The sequence below is a fragment of the Staurois parvus genome, unplaced genomic scaffold (genome assembly GCF_062004578.1).
Source record: "Staurois parvus isolate SC_StPar_1 unplaced genomic scaffold, SC_StPar_1.0 ptg000053l, whole genome shotgun sequence".
NCBI lineage: Eukaryota > Metazoa > Chordata > Amphibia > Anura > Ranidae > Staurois > Staurois parvus.
Window position 1 is genome coordinate 3,243,737 of NW_028317849.1, and position 23,564 is coordinate 3,267,300.

Here is a 23,564-nt window from a genome sequence, read left to right on the forward strand (position 1 = left end):
TGGTTGGGCCATAAGTAACCAATGCAGGTACTATCTCACTTGTATGCTGTTAGTATGGCGCATCATCCTATAAGTGTTCTTTTAAGTTCTGCCACTGATAGCCCTGATCTCTGTGCCCTGCTGCAGTCCATGCACTCCCTAGGAGCTGCCTTAGCTCTCTCAGGTGTGTCCCCTCCTCTGCATTATCTAGAGACGAATTGTCTGCAGCCATGTCAGAATTATAGTTAAAATCTTTGCCTTCATTACTGACTCAGAACACAGGGACCGCAAGTGTACTTCTGTGCTCTCTCCTCCAGAGTCTCTCCGTTTTTTCCTAAAGCGGCATCTGTACACTAAAATTTGGATAAAGATGACGAGGAGCACCCTATCATTCTGAATGGCTGCACTTCGTTCTACACTGCTATGACACGTTTTCAGCCTGGAAATCGTTTTTGATTTGGCTGCATCCCTGGCTCAGCCTCTCAGCAATAGGGAAAAGACAATAATCATAGGAAAAAGATAGTGCTTCTGAAAGGAGGCCGGCACTCGCTCTCAAACAGGAGTGTGAAAAAGGACTGCAAGAAAATCAAGTAGTGAACAGTACACGCCGAGGTAAAAGTCAACAGCATAGCTAAGTTAGGAGTCATTCATAGGTGCTGGATTGTGCCAACCAGCAGTCCCAAATATTTGGAGGTTCAACCGCCTTGTACATAAACCAATTTCTTGTAAGAGGGGGTGGCATTAAGATCCCTTAACCATGCCTGAAAGGTAGGAGGAAAAGCCTGCATCCAGTTTTGTGTTATTACTTTCCTTGCTATGAATGTTTTGTGTAGAAATATAGTGAGGATTTTATCAGCGTCGGGATCTAGGATAAGACAGAGTAGTATTGTTTAGGGTTCAGAGATAACGAAGAACCCATGTAATCTTGTAAGAATCGTATCACCTGGATTCAAAACGTTTTATCGTTTGATCAGGGTGTGTCCAGTTATACAAAGGTATCTGGTGTAGTAGAACATAACGGGCACAATGGACTATGAGAGGGGCAACATCTAGTTATGCAAATGGGTGAGATAACCTCTATGCAAGATATACAATTGTGTTAACTGGTAAGAAGATTTTGGAGATTATCCCTCCCAATTCATGTCCATGTCTAGATCTGTTCCCCATCTAGTCTTTAACATTGTATGCCAACTTGGTGGCAGAGGGCGTAAGTAGGATATTGTGTAGGGAGGATGTCCGTTTAGTGGGATCTGTCCCCAAAAAATCATCCAATAGTGGTACCAGGGAGAGTGTTGGATATGATCTTGGAAACTGGGCTTGTAAGGCATGGCGGAGTTGTAGGTAACGAAACAGCATATGGTTAGAGAGAGCATATTCATCTTTCAGGGCCTGAAAGGCCCTAGGGACAGTAGAAATCAAGACCTGGTGGAGATAGAAAACACCTTGGGAAGCCTGTAATAATGGACTCGGGACAGAGTACCTCCGATTAGCGGTTGTTATACCACAAGGGGGTATGGAGATGGAATGTGTGGACACCGATCCTGTGCAATACCAGTTCCCAGATGTGTAGGTGATCAGAAACGATACCATCTCTGCCCCGTAGAGGACCAGGGCCACGTCCCCCATACATGATCGTTTCCAGGGGGGTGTAGGCTGGGTGGTCAGGTCGTCTACAGACCATGGTTTGGTACCTTATTTATCCAGACCGTAAAATGAGACAGCTGGGCAGCCATATAGTAGGTATTGAATTCTGGCAGGGCTGCATCCTCCAAAGTCACTGAATTTTTTTTCAACCACGGTAATTTATGTCTACCACTGCCCAACACAAAAGTGTTCCGAATGGAGTCTATAGTATTAAAGAATTTCAATGGTATTTACATGGGGGCGTGCCATAGGATATAGAGTACTTTGGGCAACAGTATAATTTTAACTAGAGTTATTCTCCCCATGACACCAAGAGGGAACCTAGCCCACGTTTGTACCTTAGTTTTGATGAATGAAAATAGGGGTTCAATGTTAAGCGTCATATAGTCCTCCAAGGCTCTGGTAATATATCCCAAATACTGTAAGGATGCAAACCTAGTTAGGAGAAGGGTAGTTTGTATGCACGTAGGGGGGGGAAGTGGTCTAACGGCAGGATCTGAGACTTGGCCTAATTAATGCGCAGACCTGAAATGTTCACCAATGCGATCAGTTATGTGGAGAGCAGCCATAAGTGAAGGGCCTGAATCTTCTAAATATAAAAGCATATAATTGGCATACAGGCTGATTACAAGCTTAAATTTTAAATTTTGCCTCCATCGCTCATACTCTGCTGTGACTGGCAGACTTCCACACTGTATTGGCACAACTCCCCTCTTAAGCAGTAATAGCTATGGCTCCAGAGGAAGGCAGGTTCCAGGGTTTCAGCTTAAACCTGTTCACCATTCCCATGGGGTCAGTCATCCCATACTGGATCTAAAGGTTAACTCTTACCATCTGGTACAAGTTTCCACATGGAATCTACAAGGTCAGTCATTGCTTCCTTTCATCTGGGGCCTTCCTGATTTGTCTACTTGCAATATCCCATCTTGCTAGAGCATCAAAGCTACTTCCATTTTACTGTGGGCAAACAACACTACAAGTTGATTTCGCTTCCCTGTGGTCTCTCCACTGCATCTTGGGTTTTCACCAAAGTGCTAGCCCTGTATTTGCTTTGCTCACAAGGAAATCCCATAGGGGGATACCTGGACCAACTTTTACTGTAGGAATAGTCATTGCGGACACTTTCAGTTAAAATTCAAAGTACTCTGTAGAAGTTCAGATGGCTCTTGAACCTCCAGTATTCAGCTCTAGAACTGGATCATCGCTTGGAGTATCTGGGCTTTCTTCTGGGTACTGCCTTGTACAGTTTTTTTTCCTTTCACAGCAAAAAATCCACACTCTACTCACATGTTTGGACTGTTGAGAGCCAATCAACCCTCTGATTTGCATGACCTCTTTGCTCAAAGGCCTTGGCTGTCAGAGGAAGCTAATCTCCTGATTAGCATTATGGAACTGTTTGATTTGGTTTTCCCTTCAACGCTGGACCTCTCAACTGTTGTGTCTTCTGACCAAGATTCAGTTGGACAGCGCCACAGCAATGCCTTATATATACCACCAAGGTGGAGCCAGAAATATCGCAGCACTATAGGATGCAAATCAGATTCTGGCATGGGTGGAAAATTTATGTTCTATCCTTGTCCGCTGAACATATCCAAAGCATGGAAAACTGGCATGTGGATTTCTTCAGTTGACCTCTGGACTCATGGTCTCCTCTGCGGTGTTTCAAAACTGCAGGCGTGGGACACTTGACATACACCACCTGGCTTCCAGATTCAGCGACAAACTGAGCAGGCTTGTCTCCAGGACCAAGGATACTCCAGCCTTTGTAACTGATGCTATGGTAACTCTGTGGGATCAGTTCAACCTGATCTATGCCCTTCCTGACCTCATCAGACTCTGGCAGACTCTTTTTGAGCCTTCTCAGATTGTCCAGATCTTTTGTCCATAGGACCAGTTTACCACAAGCTTTCTGGCTTTAACAGCCTCAAATCCTGTCCAATGTGCTCGCATTTATAACAAATAACCATATGTGTATTTGTTCACCAGTGTTCTTCTTTATCTACCCTTACCCTTCATACAGTTAGGTCCATATACAGTGGGGATCGAAAGTTTGGGCACCCCAGCTAAAAATTTGTATCAATGTGCATAAAGAAGCCAAGGAAAGATGGAAAAATCTCCAAAAGGCATCAAATTACAGATTAGACAATCTTATAATATGTCAACAAAAGTTAGATTTTATTTCCATCATTTACACTTTCAAAATAACAGAAAACAAAAAATGGTGTCTGCAAAAGTTTGGGCACCCTGCAGAATTTATAGCATGCACTGCCCCCTTTGCCAAGCTGAGACCTGCCAGTGTCATGGATTGTTCTCAATCATCGTCTGGGAAGACCAGGTGATGTCAATCTCAAAGGTTTTAAATGCCCAGACTCATCTGACCTTGCCCCAACAATCAGCACCATGGGTTCTTCTAAGCAGTTGTCTAGAAAACTGAAACTGAAAATAGTTGACGCTCACAAAGCTGGAGAAGGCTATAAGAAGATAGCAAAGCATTTTCAGATGTCAATATCCTCTGTTCGGAATGTAATTAAGAAATGGCAGTCATCAGGAACAGTGGAAGTTAAAGCAAGATCTGGAAGACCAAGAAAAATATCAGACAGAACAGCTCGCAGGATTGTGAGAAAAACAATTCAAAACCCACGTTTGACTGCACGATCCTTCCAGAAAGATCTGGCAGACACTGGAGTTGTGGTACACTATTCCACTATAAAGAGATACTTGTACAAATATGGTCTTCATGGAAGAGTCATCAGAAGAAAACCTCTTCTACGTCCTCACCACAAAAATCATCGTTTGAACTTTGCAAATGAACATATAGACAAGCCTGATGCATTTTGGAAACAAGTTCTGTGGACCGATGAGGTTAAAATTGAACTTTTTGGCCGGAATGAGCAAAGGTACGTTTGGAGAAGAAGGGGCACAGAATTTAATGAAAAGAACCTCTGTCCAACTGTTAAGCATGGGGTTGGATCAATCATGCTTTGGGGTTGTGTTGCAGCCAGTGGCACAGGGAACATCTCACGAGTAGAAGGAAAAATGGATTCAATAAAATTTCAGCAAATTTTGGATGGTAACTTGATGCCATCTGTGAAAAAGCTGAAGTTAAAGAGAGGATGGCTTCTACAAATGGATAATGATCCTAAACACACCTCGAAATCCAAGGGGGATTACATCAAGATGCGTAAACTGAAGGCTTTGCCATGGCCTTCACAATCTCCTGACCTCAACATAATTGAAAATCTATGGATAGACCTTAAAAGAGCAGTGCGTGACAGACAGCCCAGAAATCTCAAAGAACTGGAAGACTTTTGTAAGGAAGAATGGGCAAAGATACCTCAAACAAGAATTGAAAGACTCTTGGCTGGCTACAAAAAGCGTTTACAAGCTGTGATACTTGCCAAAGGGGGCAGTACAAGATATTAACTCTGCAGGGTGCCCAAACTTTTGCAGATGCCATATTTTTGTTTTCTGTTATTTTGAAAGTGTAAATGATGGAAACAAAATCTAACTTTTGTTGACATATTATAAGAATGTCTAATCTGTAATTTGATGCCTTTTTGGAGATTTTTCCATCTTTCCTTGGCTTCTTTATGCACATTAATACAAATTTTTAGCTGGGGTGCCCAAACTTTTGATCCCCACTGTATATTTGGACACAGGCACAATTTTATATTTTTTCAGGTATTTACCAAAACATCTTCAAGCTATAGTTATGTAATGGATATGGGCTGAAAGTGCACACACTCAGATTTAATTTGAGGGTATGTACATCCAAATTGGAGGAAGGGTTTAGGAATTACAGCTCTTAAGAGTAGTCATCCCCCTTTTTTCAAAAGCAATTGGACAAATAAATCAAAAGCTGTTTCATGGCCAGGTGTGGGCTACTTTCGTTATTTCATCATCAGTTAAGCAGGTAAAAGGTCTGGAGTTGATTCTAAGTGTGGTATTTGCATTTGGAATCTATTGCTGTGAACCTACATCATGCGTTCAAAGGAGCTGTCCATGCAAGTGAAACAGGCCATTGTAGGCTTCAAAAACTAAACAAATCCATCAGAGAGCAGCAACATTAGGAGTGGCCAAATCCACAGTTTGGTACATTCTGAGGAAAGAAGAACTCACTGGTGTCCTCAGCAACATAAAAAGGCATGGACGCCCACTGAAGACAACAGTGGTGGATGATAGCAGGATCCTCCTATGGTAAAAAAACAAAAACAAAACATTCACAACATCCAGGCAAGTGAAGGACACTCTCTAGGAGGTGGGCATATCATTGTCAAAGTCAACAATCAAGAGATGACTTCACGAGAGCAAATACAGAGGGTTCACCACAAGGTGCAAACCATTCATAAGCCTGAAGAATAGAAAAGCCAGATTAGACTTTGCCAAAAAACATCTACAAAATCCAGACCAGTTCTGAAAAAGCATTCTTTGGACAGATGAAACTAAGCTAAATCTGTACCAGAATGACAGGAAGAAAAAAGTGTGGAGAAGGCTTGGAACAGCTCATGATCCAAAGCACACAACGACATCTGTAAAACATGGTGGAGGCAGTGTGATGGCATGGGCATGCATGGCTTCCAGTGACACTGGGTCATTTGGTGTTTATTGATGATGTGACAGAAGCAGCCGGATGAATTCTGCAGTGTAGAGATATACTGTCAGCTCAGCTTCAGCCAAATGCAGCAAAGGTGATTGGACAGCACTTCACAGTACAGATGGACAATGATTCAAAACACACTGCAAAAGCAACCCAGGAGATTCTGAAGGAAAAGAAGTGGAATATTCTGCAATGACCAAGTCAATCACCTGATCTCAACCCAATTGAGCATGCATTTCACTTGCTGAAGGCAAAACTAAAGCCAGAAAGACCCACAAACAAAGAACAACTGAAGACAGCTGCAGTTAGAGCCTGGCAAAGCATCAGAAAGGAGGAAACACAGTCTTTGGCAATGCCCATGAGTTCCAGACTTCAGGCAGTCATTGACAGTATAGGATTCTCAACAAAATATTAAAAATGAACATTTTATTTATGATTATATTCATTTGTCCAATTACATTTGACCCCCTGAAAATGGAGGGGCTGTGTATAAAAATGGTTGCAGTTCCTAAAATTTCTACTTGATATTTATGTTCAACCCCTTGAAGTAAAGCTGAAAGTCTGCACTTCAAATTCATTTGGATTGTTTCATTTTAATTTATTCTGGTGGCATACAGAAACCAAAAGTATGAAAGTTGTGCCTGTGTCCAAATATATATGGACCGAACTGTATACTTGGTGTATATGCAATCAATTATTCTCAGAATCACTTCAGCTCCTTTTCTCCTTGTGTCTGGGACTTTAATGATTGTCTCATATGAAGATCCATGCGGTTTTACACAAAATACCAATATAGTGCAATACTGTTTTCTAAAAAATCTCTCCCAGATAGAAAGCCACTCACATTATAATATATTAACTGTGCATTCTCATTAATACCCTTAGAAGAATCCACCAAGTGTATCACCTCGCCAAAGACTCTCTAAGCTTCTTGCCAAACTTCTAATAAACTGTTACCTTTAATAAACCATTCTACCTTCTTCCTTCTCTTTACCAGCATGAGTTGTGCAAAGAGTCCCCAAAAAAACAAACACTAATATAGTGTAATATTACTTGTAACACTTGAAAATAAAACTTAAAACAACTCACATTTTCATAACACCAAAATAGTGCATATCACTTTAACCACTTGCTTACCAGGCCAATTTTCAGCTTTCAGCGCTGCCGCACTTTGACAATTGCGCGGTCATGCAACATTGTACCCATATGAAATTTTGATCATTTTTTTCTCACAAATAGAGCTTTCTTTTGGTGGTATTTAATCGCCACTGGGCGCTTTACTTTTTGCGCTATAAATAAAAAATTGCCAAAAATTTGAAAAAAAACGTTTCTTTGTTTCTATTATAAAATTTTTCAAACAGGTAATTTTTCTCCATCACTGATGTGCATTGATGAGGCAGCACTGATGGGCACTGATAGGCAGCACTAAAGGGCACTGATAGGCAGTACTAATGAGGTGGCACGGATAGGCGGCACTGATAGACAGCACTAATGAGGTGTCACGGAGAGGCGGCACTAATATGCAGCACTGATAGGCGGCACTGATAGGTGACACTGATGATGGGTACTGATAGACGGCCCTGACTGCCATCACTGCTGGGCACTGACTGGCACAACCGCTGGGCACTGACTGGTGGCACTGACTGGCAGCACTGACTGGCAGCACTGCTGGGCTGCACTGGTGGGTGGCACTGGTGGGCAGCACTGGTGGGTGGGCACAGGTGGGTGGCACTGCTGGGCACAGGTGTGTGACATTGCAGAGTGGCACAGGTGGGTGCACTGCTGGGCACAGGTGGGTGATCTGCTGGGCACAGGTGGGCAGAGCTAGTGGGCGCACTGCTGGGCACAGGTGGGCGGAACTTGCGGGTGGCACTGCTGGGCACCGATCATCAGGGCACTGATCATCAGTGCCCTGATGATCGGTGCCGATCCCCGCTCTGACAACTGCCGGTTCTTGGCAGTACTTTCCTCACGATCTGACAGCGTGAGGAAAGTGCAGCCGAGAACCGGCACTTGCATTTCCCTCTGATCAGCGTGTCATTGGACACCGCTGATCAGGTGGTAAAAGGCCGCTGTGATTGGCCTTTTACCACATCACGTGATCAGCTGTGTCCGTAGGACACAGCGATCACGGAGATCGCCGGGTGCGCGCCCCCTGGGGCGCGCAGGAGAGCGCGTTCTGGGGGGACGTCATATGACGTCCACTCAGAACTGGCCGGCCGCAGTGCAGCCGTCATTCGGCTATCTGCGGTTGGCAACAAGTTAAATGATAGTGTCACTCCATGCACCTTACCAGATCAGTGCCTTTCAAATCACTTTCCACCAAACCCCTCCACTTTCAACAGTCCCCTTCTTAACTCCAGCTTCTCTCCAGGGTTCCCATGCAGGGTTGAGGAACCCTGGGGAGAAGCTGGAGTTAAGAATGAGTGAGTCCTCATTTCAAAACTCAACTACAGCTTAGAAAAATATTGACTGTTACCACAAATGTAAAAAAAATGTCCTTTAGCCGTATTTTTTAGGGCTAAGTTTCATACAGAGGCCATAATGCAGTAAATCCTTATAAAACCATATATTTATTAAAATAGATACACTTAGTGTAAAAAGACGCCTGTAACCACTTTCAAAATGGTTGCTGTGGCACTTTCAGCATATGTGATTTTGTCAATTCTGGGGTCTGATGTCACTTTCAAGACCAAGAAATTGGATCAAATATTACGAAAAAGAGATGTCATATAAAGGAATTCATCTCATGCAATACTGCATTTGTGACTTACCTATTGGAATGTAGTTATGGTCTACAATATGTGAGCCGCACTACCAGGAAACTACACATTAGGTTAAGTGAACATGTACAAATTATAAAAAAGGGTTTAAAGAGTCATTCTTTATCTAGACATTTCAGGGAAGCCCCATAACCGTGATCAATCATAATTGAAATTTTGTGGCATTGATGTTATTTATGAGCATTGGAGAGGTTCCAATAAGATGAGATATCTCCAAAAACTAAACTTTTTGGACAGTTAAACTTGATAGTTTATGCCCAAAAGGCCTTAATGTTAGATTGAATTTAAATTGTTTTCGTGCAGATTTTTTAATCTAAATTTCTTTAGAATAGAGTTTGATGATATTCCGGGTTTCGCCACTAGGGGAAAATAGTTGTGCGTTATTTAGCGAATTATATAATGTAATTTTGGGATGATTTGCACAAGTCAAGCTGGTAAAGAGCAGGAGGAATGTGGAATGGTTTATTAAAAGCACAGTTTATTGGAACTTCGGTAAGGAGCTTGGAGTAGCTTTTTATCTAGGAGAGATTTTTTAGAAAACAATATTGCACTATATTGGTATTTTGGATGAAATCGTGTGGATCTTCATGTGAGACGACCATTGAAGTACCAGACACAAGGAGACACAGAGCTGAAGTGAGTCTGAGAATAATTGATTGGATAAACACCAAGTATATGAAGGGTAAGAGTAGATAAAGAACACTTGTGAACAAATACACATATGGTTATTTATTATAAATGTGAGTACCATTAAGGGTCAGGGTTCGGCTCTATCCATTTGTTGCCAGAGACAGTTGTTTCTCACTCCTTGATTCATACTTTGTACAGGGTGTAACACGGATGGTCCCGTTTGTCAGGCCACCTTTGTGTCCTTAGGACGTGAACATGATCTTGGCTGTCCTTGCACCTTTTGAACCAATTCAAGAAACTCAGTCATTTGACTCGGAAGGTGGCTTCTTTGGTTACTATCACTTCAGCAAGAAGAGTGTCAGAACTGGAGGCTCTTTCATGTACGGAGTCGTTCTTGATCTTGCATCATGATAAGGTGATATTGTGTCCTCATCCATCTTTCTTAACTAGAGTGGTTTCTAGTTTTTACTTCTTGCCTTTCTTTTTTCCTAGTCCATAGTTGGCAGGAGAAGGATCGCTGCATACTCTGAATATAGTTTGGGTGGTCAGGATTTGCTTGAGTTTGGCGGCACAGGTCAGGAATCCTGGTTTGTGCTGCCAGAATGGCCCCAGAAAGGCAGGTGGCATCCAGGTCAATTATTTCTCATTGGATCCGCAGGTTAATCATTCAAGCCTATGGTTTGAAGGGTAAGGTCCCACCCTTTCGGGTGAGAGCACACATCACCTGCAGTGTGAGGATGTCTTGGGCTATCCGCTATCAGGTGTCAATGGCTTAGGTTTGCAAGGCCACTACATGGTCTTTGGTTCATACAATCAAAAGGTTCTACCAAGTGGAGGTTAGAGCTACAGAGGATGCTGCCCTTGGCCGCAGTTTGTTGCGGACAGCAGATTAGGTCCTTGGACTGATCATGGTATCTTGGATTTGTGTCTTCCTCCCCTCAAATGTATTGCTTTGGGACATCCCAGATAGTAATGATTATGGCCTGCTCTGTGTCCCATGATGTCCAATAAAGAAACTTGGATTTTTTTATACATATATACCTGTAAAATCCATTTCTTGGAGTACATCACGGGACACAAAGGTCCCTCCCCTCTTTTTGTAATTTCAATGCTTGCTATAAAACTGAAGTACTTTCTGTATATAAGGGGTTATATAGGGGAAAACTTCCTGTTTGATCTGTCAGTGTTCATTCACCTGTAGGTGGCACGTAGCTTAGATAGTAACGATTATAGCCTGCTCTGTCTTGTGATGTACTCCAAGAAATGGATTTTACAGGTAAGTATGTCGAAAAAAATGTCCTGCCTCATGACATCAAAGGAGATTTCCCTCCATTGCCTTGATGTAGTGTACACTGTTCGAGTCTATCTCTCAGCAACAACTCTCTTTAGATGATCTGCCTCTATTTGTCTTTCCTATAGGTCCCCATAGGTGACAGACTGATTCTCATTCCACTTTTGCTAGGTGGATTCGACAGCTCATAATTCAAGCCTATAGACTTTAGGATAAGGTTCTACCTTTCCCTGTCAGGCACACTCCACTAGATCAGTTAGTGCTTTTTGGGCTGCTCAGTATTGGGCATCTGTTCAATTCACACTTGTTAAGTTTTACCATATTGACAATCAAGCCTTAGCTGATGTCGGCTTTTGTTGCCAGGTACTTCAGGCAGCTCTAGGAGCTCCGTCACATCGCCTTTTTTAACCTTTTGTTTTGTGTGGGCTGTTAACTTTACATTTTCTGTGTTGCCTACCCCTTAGTTGCACTGCTTTAGATACCCCAACATCCCTAAATTACTTAATTCTGTGTCTCTTCATATACAATTAAGAAAATAGGATATTGGCTCATGTCTCTTCCCACTGTTCTTATGATCCACACCTACTATTGATTTGCTACAAAACTTAGGCATGGTGGTAATGGGAAGGGTTATACTAGGCTGCCTTTACAGCTCTTGTTTGCCATTGTTCAATTTTCTGAAGGCAGCAACATTACCCAATGTATCTGAATTACTTTATTGTGTGTCCCTTAATGTACTCCAAGAGAATGATTTTATGGCAAGTCAAAAATACTATTTTTATCTGTTTAAAAATGAAGTGACATTATGGTTACACCAGTTATTGAGTCAGTATGTAACTGCATATTTTTGGAATGTTTCTGTTTTTGTTGATCTTACTGAATTCTTCCCTTAGTTCCGAGAGAAGATTGCTGTGGCAGATCTCAAGCACATCATCTGGTAAGGAAATAGAAGATACTTTTTGATAATGGGGAAGGTGATGGCCTGTGATTTTAAAATGGCAAAATACTGTAAGTAGCAAAAGGCATACTGTACTAAATTACATTTTTCATGACTATCTTCAGGTGACAGCACTGATGAGTCTTAAAAAAAAATCCAAATTAAATCCATATAATCAATAAAATGCCTTTTATGCTTATTTCTGTTACATATTTACATTGAAAAAGACATTTGTCCATCTAGTTCAACCAACAGAAAAAAAACTAATAGAAAACCTTCATATAAACAATCCTTTGCCCACAGTTAGCAAAAAAACCTGATAAAGCACAATCAAGTTTGTTACAGTGGGAGGAAAAAATGCCTTCCTGATCCCCCAGGAGTCAATCAGATATTCCCTGGATCAACTACCCCTGGCTTTATTACCTCTAACTTTTATCATCCAGTTATGTTTTGTGCATTTTGGAATTCAGCTATTTTTTAAAACTATCTACTGAGCTGGCCAGAACTAGTACTTGAGGGAGTCTAGTTCACATTTTTAGGGCTCTTACTGCGAAAGAAATCTATGTATGTGAAGGTTAAATTCCTTTTCTTCTAGACCAAGGGTCTCCAAACTTTCCTAATAAAGGGCCAGTTTCGTATCCTTCGAACTTAAGAATGGCCGCACTGTGAGTTGAAAATGTCCTGGCGTCAATGATAATGCCCCATTATTGGTGCCAGTGGTTAAAACAATACCCCATTGTTGGGGTCAGTGGAAGGAATAGTGCCCCATCACAGGTGTCAGTAGAAGGAATAGAGCCCCAGCACAGGTGTCAGTGGGAGGGATAGTGCCCCATCAAAGGTGTCAGTGGGAGAGAGAGTGCCCCATCATTGGTATCAATGGGAGCAATAGTGCCCCATCAATGGGAGCAATAGTGCCCCATCATTGGTTTCAGTGGGAGCAATAGTGCTCTATAAATGGGAGCAATAGTGCCCCATCATTGGTGCCAGTGGGGGGAATAGTGCCCCATCATAGGCATTGGTGGGGGGAATAGTGTGCCATCATTGTTGTCAGTGGAAGGAATAGTGCCCCATCATAGGTGTCAGTGGGAGGAATAGTGCCCCATCACTGGTGTCAGTGGGAGGAATAATGCCCCATTGATGGGGGTCAGTGGGAGGAATAGTGCCCCATCACTGGTGTCAGTGGGAGGAATAATGCCCCATTGATGGGGGTCAGTGGAAGTAATAGTGCCCCATCACAGGTGTAAGTGGGAGCAATAATCCTTGATCATTAGTGTCCAGGGGAGGAATGGTGCCCCACTGTTGGTATCAGTGGCAAGAATTATGCTCCACTATTTATGTCAGTGGGTGGAATAAATCCCCGAGAGATGGATAAAGGCAAGCAAAGGGCCGCAGTTTGGAGACCACTGTTCTAGACTAGTATCCTACAAACTGCAGCCTGGGGCCAGATGCAGCCCTTTGCTTGCCTTTGTCTGGCCCTTGCAGTAATATTCCTCACACTGAAACTAATAATGATTGGGCAGTATTCCTCCCACTGCTATCAGCAATAGGGCACTATTCCTCCCACTAAAACAAATAATGGGGCACTGTTTACTTCCACTGACACCAGAGAATTGTCTACTGCTACTGGCACTCCCTAAAGCCTCGTGAACAGTAAACTGACCCTTTGTTTCAAAGGTTTGGCGATCCCTGCTCTAACGTGTGCCCCCTTGCCCACTGTAATGACCTAGAAGTGAATAACTCTACACAAAGTTCACTATTTAGACCATTTACGTATGTATTTATACATGTTGATTATATTACCCCTTCATCACCTCTTCTGAAGAAAGAATAAATTTAGTTCAGCTAATCTTTCCTCATAGCTGAGCTCCTCCATGTCTTTTATCAGTTTGGTTGCCCTTCTCTGCTCTTTCTTCAGTTCGCCAATTTTATTTTTGTGATTTGGTGCCGAACACTGATCTGCATATTCCAGATGAGGTCTTACAGGGGCAAAATGATGTCTTTCTGTTTGGAGTCGCTACCTCTTTTAATACAAAGTATTTTGCTAGCTTTAGAAACTGCAGCTTGCATTGCATGCTATTAAGTTTATGATCCATTGGAACACCCAGACCTTTCTCAGCCATTGACTCCGCCAGTTCTGCTTCTAGAATGTACAATCCTTGCATGTTTTTAGCCCCCAAATGCATACCTTTTACATTTATCAACATTAAACCTTATTTGCCACACAGTTGCCGCCACACCAGTTAGTGTCCTTTATCACTGCCACACGAATCCCAGTGTCACCAGACCACTGTATACCAGCAACAGTATTCCTTATCTCCGCCACACCATTTGCAGTGTCACCACACCAGTGTAAGCCAACAATGGTGTCCCTGATTGTTGCCATATCAATCTCAGAGTGACCCAACCAGTGTAAGCCAACAACAGTGGTCCTGATCACCACCACACCAGTGCCGTGTTACCTCTTTCTGCTACCTGTACTAACCCTGGCTTGTTACCAGGTTTCTGCCTGTTGCCTAGACCGATCCTTTGACTGCTGACCTGCTTGTGGTCTGAATTGACCCATCTGCACATTCCATTGACTACAAGACACCAGTTTCAGCCATCCCCTGCCAACAACCGCACACCTGGAACCACACAAACTTTTGTTCTTCCTTTTCTTCAGCCTCCTGTACTTCCTGGACACTCAGTGACCATGGCATTCAAGGGAGCAACCACTTACCAGAGCTATATTCCCTGACCACTCATTCAGAGGCGACCATTACAGTACATTGGTTTTGAAACAATTGGTTGATTTGTGTAATACACAAGATACAATGTCCATTACATAATCAGTCCAAACAGTGAAAAATTCTCACACTCTCATGTGGTAAATCTATACTCAGGAGGAGTAGCAGAATGTGTTCTAGGGTGTAATTCCCCTAGTGCCCCATCATTGGTACTGGTTGAAGGAGTAGTGCACCATCATTGGTACTGGTTGGAGGAATAGTGCCCCATCATTCATATTGGTTGGAGGAATAGTACCCCATCATTAGTGTCAGTGGCAGAAATTATGCTCCACTATTGGTGGACGGGAATAGTGCCCAAAGGGCCGGATAAAGGCTAGCAAAGGGCTGCATCTGGCCCTCGGGCCACAATTTGGAGACCACTGCCTTAGATTGTTTGCTTTCTAAAATGTGGTAAATTTTTTAGGTGTTTCCCCTGTCCTGGCACATCAGGGAATTAGGAAATGTGATTGGTAGTTAGGAAATTAAATTGGCAAATTAATGCTCCTTGAAAGGTCAAAAGTACTCCTTGGGTTTTGGGCTCCTCTATTCATCTAGGTTGTGAGTACTTCTCACGTGTGGTAATCCCATAATCTGAAGGCATAGCAAAATGTGTTGTGGGGTTTAATTGCAAATGCTTTGTGTTAGAAATAACTCGTTAAAATGCAAACTGTGTAAACAGAAAACAAATTTTGATTCGGTTTCCAAAAAAACAAAAAAAAAAAATTCAAAAACCTCCCATGCTTCTTATTAAAAACCTTGGACTGTCTGCTTTTCACAAATGGGGTCATATGCAGGTTTTTGTACTGTTCTGGCACTTTAGGGCCTCAAGAAATGAGATGGGCAGTCAGTACTTCAAGACTGAATGATTTTTAAATACACACACGCACACGCACACGCACACGCGATCCCCTGCTGATTTTGAATGATTGCCCACTCACAAAGCAATGATCAGTCTAAAAATCGAATGGTAGGTGTATTGTAACACTGAGAGACAGAATAGCAACAAAAAATTCAAAAGAAATGCATGTCTAACAAATTATGCACTGAGTTGCATGTTCATGAGGGAAATAACTAATTGATCCTCCTTCATTCAGCAGGATTTCTGGCTACCAGGTGTCTTTCATACAGGTAACAAACTGAGATTAGAAGCAGTCTCTTAAAGGGAGTGCTGCTATTCTCATTTTGTTACCTGTATAAAAGACTAAAAGACACCTGTCCACAGGAGCAATCAAACAAACAGATTCCAAACTCTCCATCCATGGCAAAAACCAAAGAGCTGCCCAAGGATGTCAGGGACAAGATAGTAGACCTACACAAGACTGGACTGGGCTACCAAACTATCACAAAGCAGCTTGGTGAGAAGGTGACAACAGTTGGTGCAATCATTCGCAAATGGAAGAAAGACACAAAACAACTGTCAGTTTCCCTAGGTCTGGTGCACCATGCAAGATCTCACCTCGTGGAGTGTCAATGATTATGAGAACAGTGAGGAATCATCCCAGAACTACACGTGAGGATCTTGTCAATGATCTCCAGGCAGCTGGGACCACAGTCACCAAGAAAGCAATTGGTAACACACTACGCTGACAAGGATTGAAATTCTGCAGTGCCCACAAAGTCCCTCTGCTTAAGACAGCACATGTCCAGACCCGTCTGACGTGTGCCACTGAACATCTGAATGATGCAGAGGAGGACTGGTTGAAAGTGTTGTGGTCAGATGATGCCAAAGAGCTCGATTTTGGTCTCAACTCAACTCGCTGTGTTTGGAGAAGGAGGAATGCTGCCTATGACCCCAAGAACACCATCCCAACTGTCAAACATGGTGGTGGAAACATTAAGGGGACAGGACAACTGCACTGCATCAAAGGGATAATGGATGGGGCAATGTACTGTCAAATCTTGGGTGAGAACCTTCTTCCCTCAGCAGGGCATTGAAAATGGGTCGTGGATGGGTGTTCCAGCATAACATTGACCCAAAATACACGGCCAAAGCAACAAAGGAGTGGCTCAAGAAGAAACACATTAAGGTCCTGGAGTGGCCTAGCCAGTCTCCAGACCTTAATCCGATTGAAAATATGTGGAGGGAGCTGAAAGTTCGAGTTGCCAAACGTCAGCCACCAAACCTTAATGACTTATAGAGGATCTGCCGAGAGGAGTGGGCCAAAATTCCTCCTGAGATGTGTGCAAACCTGGCGGCCAACTACAGGAAACATCTGACCTCTGATTGCCAGCAAGGGATTTGCCACCAAGTACTACGTCCTGTTTTGTAAAAGGGATCAAATACTTATTTCCCTCATTAACATGCAAATCAGTGTATCATTTGTTAGACATGCATTTCCTTGGAATATTTTGCTGCAATCCTGTCTCTGTGTTACAACACAACTACCATTCGATTTTTAGACTAATCGGCAGGGGATCAAATACTTATTTCCGTGTGAGTGTTTCATAGTTTGTAGACTCTATAACTTTCACATAGACTGAATAATACTGATTTGGGTTATGCTTACCAAAGACATGTAGCACAATACATTTTGGTCTAAATTTATGAAGATTATTTGCTAAATTTTATAACAAAAACAAAGAAAAGGTAGGTTTTTTTTCTCCAAAATGTTCAATGTTTTTTCATTTCAATAACAAAGAATTTAAAAAAAAAACAGTGGTGACTAAATAACAGTAAAAGAAAGCTCTATCTATCTAGAAAAATGATAAAAAAAAACTAATTTCGCCTGGGTTGGATGGGGGTGAAACAGTGCAGATCTGAGATGGTTAATGCTTGATAGTAGTATGCTAGTCTTGCTTGCTGCAGCTTGACATTTCATGCTATTGCTGAATTTGTCATATACAAGGATACCCAGATCATTTTCCAGCATCAGTTCCCCCATAGGTTCTTCCCTTAAGTTTTCTGCATATTTTTGGCTCCCAAGTGCATCATCTTGCATTTTTCAGTCTTAAACTTTATCTGCCATATTGCTAATGTAATCTCTGGTCTTGATGGTTTATTCAAATTGTGTGGTGTTTTTTTTTTTTTTTTTTTTTTTTTTTACTTTCTGCAGCAATACTCTATTTTATCAAGGTCTTTTAAAGTTTTGAAGACTTATAAAGTTGCTATATCTTGATGTAAAGTTATTTCCCTGCTTGGTGTCATCAGTAAACATTGAAACTGAACAGTTTTTCAAACTCTGTATCATTTATGAATATGTTAAACAGAATTGGTCCCAGGACAGAGCCTTGGGGCACACCACTCAGAACTCTAGACCATTCAGAAAATGAGCCATTTATCACTCTATGCATGCGTAATAGTTTTATATCCATGTACATACAATTCTATCGATGCCAAGTGACCCATTAAATTATGCATTATGGAGTCACTGTATCAGTAATTTAGCAAAATCCTAGGTAAACTATGTTCGCTGGCCCTCCCTAATACAAATTACTGTTCACTTGCTTAAATTTTTAACTTAAATTAAAATGTTAGTCTGGCAAGAACGGTTCTTCAAAAATCCATGTTGGCTATTACTAATGACACCATTTTCCCTGTCAAATTCTTTGATTTTGTCCCTTCATATTCCTTTTAATACTTTACATACTATTGGTGATTGACTAGTCTGTAGTTTCCTGGTACATTTCTTAGCTCTTTTTTTGATTATTAGTACCACATTTGCTTTTCGCCAATTGTTTGGTAGCATTCCAGTCAGTAAGGTGTCCTTTAAAAATACAATCATTGATCCCGTTATAGCATAAGTTATTTAGGAACTCTTGGGTGTAATCTCTGGCCTTGATGGTTTATTCAAATTGGGTTTTTTTTACTTTCTGCAGCAATACTGTATGTTTCTTATAATATATTTTAGCTACCCTGATCACACTCTTACATTTCTTATTGCATTCATTGTAGCACATTTGCGTGCAATTAAGTAAAACATATGTGCTGAGAGCGAGCACCCTGCGCACTCCCAGCACACATGTCCGGTACTCACAGAAAGGTCCCGATCTCCTCTCTCGATCGGGACCTTTCCCAATCATGTGACCACCGTGACAGCGAATCACAGCGCTCACATGACCCTAAAACCCCACCCCGCTTCTGAAACCCTTAAAGGGCCGGGAGGTGCCGGCGCCAAGGGGTTAAAGGCCAATTTTGTTCAGCCCAACACAGTATGGAATACTTAGCAATCTCTCTAACCCCCCACTCTAATCTATGTGGCCAACTTTCCACTGTTTTAAGCTACCATTAGCTGCCATTGAAGCTCCCAAGCTATTTGAACCTGATCCCAATGGTGAGATGCAAATGCTTGCTTCTCACACATTTGATAAACACTGCAAGGGACCTACAGTGAATATAAAAAATCTACGCACCCTTGTTAAAATGTCAGGTTTCTGTGATGTAAAAAAATGAGACAAAGTTAAATAATTTCAGAACTTTTTCCACCTTTAATGTACCCTATAAACTGTACAACTCAGTTGAACAACAAACTGAAATCTTTTAGGTGGAGGGAAGTAAAAATAAAAAACTAAAATAATATGGTTGCATAAGTGTGCACACCCTTAAACTAATACTTTGTTGAAGCACCTTTTGATTTTATTCCAGCACTGTCTTTTCGGGTATGAGTCTATCAGCATAGCACATCTTGACTTGGCAATATTTGCCTACTCTTTCTTGCAAAAACACTCCAAATCTGTCAGATTACGAGGGCATCTCCTGTGCACAGCCCTCTTCAGATCACCCCCCAGATTTTTGATCAGATTCAGGTCTGGGCTCTAGCTGGGCCATTCCAAAACTTTAATCTTCTTCTGGTGAAGCCATTCATTTGTTGATTTGGTGATTTTGATGTATGCTTTGTTTGGTTGTCAAGCTGAATAATGAAGTTCCTCTTCATGTTCAGCTTTCTAGCAGAAGCCTAAAGGTTCTGTGCCAATATTGACTGGTATTTGGAACTGTTCATAATTCTCTCTACTTCAGTGTTTCTCAACTCCAGTCCTCATGGACCCCCAACAGGTCATGTTTTCAGGATTTCCATTATTTTGCACAAGTGATTTGATCAGTTTCACTGCCTTAGTAATTACCACAGCTGTTTCATCTGAGGGAAATCCTGAAAACATGACCTGTTGGGGGTCCATGAGGACTGGAGTTGAGAAACACTGCTCTACCTTGACTAAGGCCCCAGTTTCAGCTGAAGAAAAACAGCCCCAAAGCATGATGCTGCCACCACCATGCTTCGCTGTGGGTATGGTGTTCTTTTGGTGATGTGCAGTGTTGTTTTTTGCGCCAAACATATCTTTTGGAATTATGTTTCCTCAGACCTTAACACATTTTTCCACATGGTTTTGGGAGACTTCAGAAGTGTTTTTGCAATTTTTAGCTGGGCTTGCATGTTGTTCTTTGTAAGAAAAGGCTTCCATCTTGCCACTCTATCCCATAGGCCAGACATATGAAAAACACAAGAGATTGTTGTCACATGTACCACACAGCCAGTATTTTCGAGATATTCCTGCAGCTCCTTTAATGTTGCTGTAGGCCTTTTGGCAGCCTCCCAGACCAGTTTTCTTCTTGTCTTTTCATCAATTTTGGAGGGACGTCCAGTTCTTGTCACTGCTGCGCCATATTTTCTCCATATTTTCTGTGTTCCATGGTGTGATAGATATCTAATGCCTTGGAAATTCTTTTGTACCCTTCTCCTTACTGATACCTTTTAACAATGAGATCCCTCTGATGCTTTGGAAAAGCACTCTGCGGACCATGGCTTTTGCCGTACGATGCGACAAAGAAAATGTCAGGAAAGACCTACTAGAACAGCTGAACTTTATTTGGGGTTAACCAGGGGCACTTTAGATGATGACAGGTGTGTACTGACTCCTATTTAACATGATTTTGAATGTGACTGCTTAATTCTGTATACCGGTACATCCCCAGTTGTAAGAGGGTGTGCACACTTATGCAACCACATTATTTTTGTTTTTTAGGTTTACCTCCAACCCCCCCCTAAAAGATTTGTTTGTTTTTCAATTGAGTTGTACAGTTTATAGGTCACATTACAGATGGAAAAAGTTCAGAAAAGATTTATCTTTGTCTCTTTTTTTTACATCACAGAAACCTGACATTTTAACAAGGGGTGTGTAGACTTATTATATCCACTGTATATACCTAAAATGTAGTCACCGTGAATATGTGGATCTCAAAGGTTCAGGAAATCAAAACCACGGGAGACCTAATCACTGCTATACCACATTGAAGAAAAATGTAGAAAGTCCTTGTTCTATTAGAACATATTTAAGTAGCAAGAGCCTGGGTTTATCAGGAGAAAACAAAGTCCCTCAGGGGTGTAAACCTACTCTTCCTCTTGTAACCCCCTTTTTCGCCTTACCCCAACTTCCTAGATTCTTTCTCTTTCCCCTTCCCACTATACATCACTGACCATGCATACCTAAAAGGATTATTTTGTTAACCTATACTATACCTTATGCTGGCAACCTCCATTCCACATTATCAGACACGAAGCTTCGGGAATAATGCACTCAGACACACAAGGTATCTTGAAGCAGTGTTCAACTTTATTGTTCCTGTTTTCATCTCAAAATACACATGCATAGTAGAATGGTAACCGGGTGGTGTTCTCTTTCTACCAACAAAGAGTACTTTACTTTTATATATGTCCAATAAGGGAGTTACACATACATAATATAACACATAGCTCGTGATTCAAGCATGATAACAATAAACAAGCTTAGGGCGTTGTCCCTAACAAGCAAGCAGGATCTTATACCATTATCTATATTTTAACCCTTGCACATACCTGCTCCTATTGTATATTTAATTTCTTAACCGCACATTTACCTTCCAACCCCCACTGACTTACATGGATCCATAGTTGGCCCCCTCTAAATAACAGAGGATATTGCCAACTAATTGTTATGTCAAAAACTGAAGAATTGTAGCTCGACATGTATACAATGATGTGCTTTGGTACTAGACATTACATGATAACCATCCCCTTTCCCTTACACACCTTATGTGCTTGTGCTCTATCCTAATCCTACTTTTGATTGTGTCTTTCTAATGCTTTTTTTTTCTTTTTTAAACCAAATAAAAATTAGAAAAAAAAAGAATAATCAGTCGAAAATCTGAATTGCTGTAATTTAAATAGGATGCCAAACATTTTCTTTCTCTCTCCCTACCTCTCTCATCTAGCTACTCCCTATTCCCCTTTCCTTTGTGTCTTCTTTCCTTTTAGTTTGTCCATGCACTGGAGGTGGACCCCCTCTCCCCATCCACAGAGGTTGATTGACATCAAAGCATTAAAAGCAAAATACAGTACTCCCCCAATGTATAAATATCTTAGTTTATAAATAGAAACTTGGACAGCAAATTTACTTTCCGAATTAAAAAACAAAAAACAAAACACATCTTATAATATATTCATGGTTTACCATATTTGACACATGCATTGGCTCTACAGAGCTGTTTTCTCATGCTGATGCGTTTACTTTTACTTTAAAGACACTCTGTTGCCAGACTGCTAATTTCAACAAAAATCTTCTCAAAATAACCATTTGTGCACACATTTTTGCACACGTTAAAATTAGCATTTTTTGCTGTAAATTACCTTAAACCCCAAATTATATATTTTCTGAAAGCAAAGACCTTGTAGGATAGAATCATGGTAGTTACATTTATTTATGTCACCCGGTATTTATGCAAACGCATAGATACAATAAGATTAATTTTAGTGCAAGCAAACACAATATAATACCATTTTTTTTGTAAAATAGAAGGGTTAATTCAGACCCCTGAATGACTGCTCACTCTCAGCAATACCTCACATATGTGGTGCAGTTTATTCTTACATAATGTGTGCGCCATATTCTTACATATGTGTACGCCATAGTGGCTTTGCATTGGGGGGGGGGTTCTTTTTAGGTTTTTACTTTTTTTTTTTTTTTTTAATATTGTTATCACAAGGAGATTAACAACCCTGCTATTTGATAGCATAGGCAAGTCCTTTTTATGAAGATATCGGTGTTCTATTAGTCCTCATGCACACTTTTTTACAGCTGATGTTTTTGGCTTTTGATGTGTCCATGCACACACAGACTTTAATCAACGTTTTTTGGCTGGAAAAAAAACCCAGGACTAGTGGGTTTCTAAAGGAGTTTTTTAGCTGTAAAAACGCTCTAACGCTGAAAAACATGGTAAAACGCCACAAACCGGCGTTTTTGGACTTGTTTTAAAAGTTTTTTTTTTTTTAAATAAAAACTGAAAACACTGCTAATCGCGGCAAAACGCTAATGCAAAAATGCTGAAAAACGTAACTTTACACAGTTAATGTTACTTTACACAGTTAATGTTACCAACGTTATCAAAACGTCCAGTGTACATGAGGACTTGTGCCTCGTACACACTATAAGAAAATCGTACTAAAATTTTCATACGAGGACCGATGATCGGATCATCAGTACACAGCTTTCGAGAGCCAATTCGTACGACAATATCCGAAGGGACAAGCGCAAACATTTTTTTCATACGACATCAGATTTTATGATTTTCGTTTAATCAGTACAATAGTCGTCTGAAAATACAATACAAATACAACGCAATACATGACATCACTTTCAAATTTCTTTTCTTTCATAGGAGAATTTTTGTATCTTTAGTAACCTTTTCCCTTTCGATGTGAGACTAGCAGGGGAAAAAAAACGGCCGATCGTTCGTCCGATATTCTCATCGTGTGTACAGGGCATTAGACCTCAAGTGTCTCCCCTCCTTTGCCTTCAACTACAGCTAATCAAGCACATATTAACTGGATCATTGGCTACAGTATCCTAAAAATGACAGTTGTGAACTCAGAAGTTGCATAAGTTACTTCCGGGTTCGTCAGTCACAGGAGGGATTGGGAAACAGATGTTTCCCAATCAACTTCTGTTCTATAAGTTACTGCTGTTTATCATG

General features: G+C 41.3%; 1 protein-coding gene across 14 annotated transcripts in view; it reads left to right on the plus strand.

Moving 5' to 3' along the window:
• Positions 1 to 23,564, plus strand: part of FCHO1 (FCH and mu domain containing endocytic adaptor 1) — a 192,992-nt gene that overhangs the window by 147,653 nt on the left and 21,775 nt on the right. For all 14 annotated transcript variants that reach the window (XM_089667280.1, XM_089667349.1, XM_089667334.1 and 11 more), the window contains one exon: positions 11,818 to 11,861. In XM_089667280.1, coding sequence (XP_089523406.1) covers positions 11,818 to 11,861 — 44 coding nt within the window. The remainder of the gene's footprint in view (positions 1 to 11,817; positions 11,862 to 23,564) is intronic.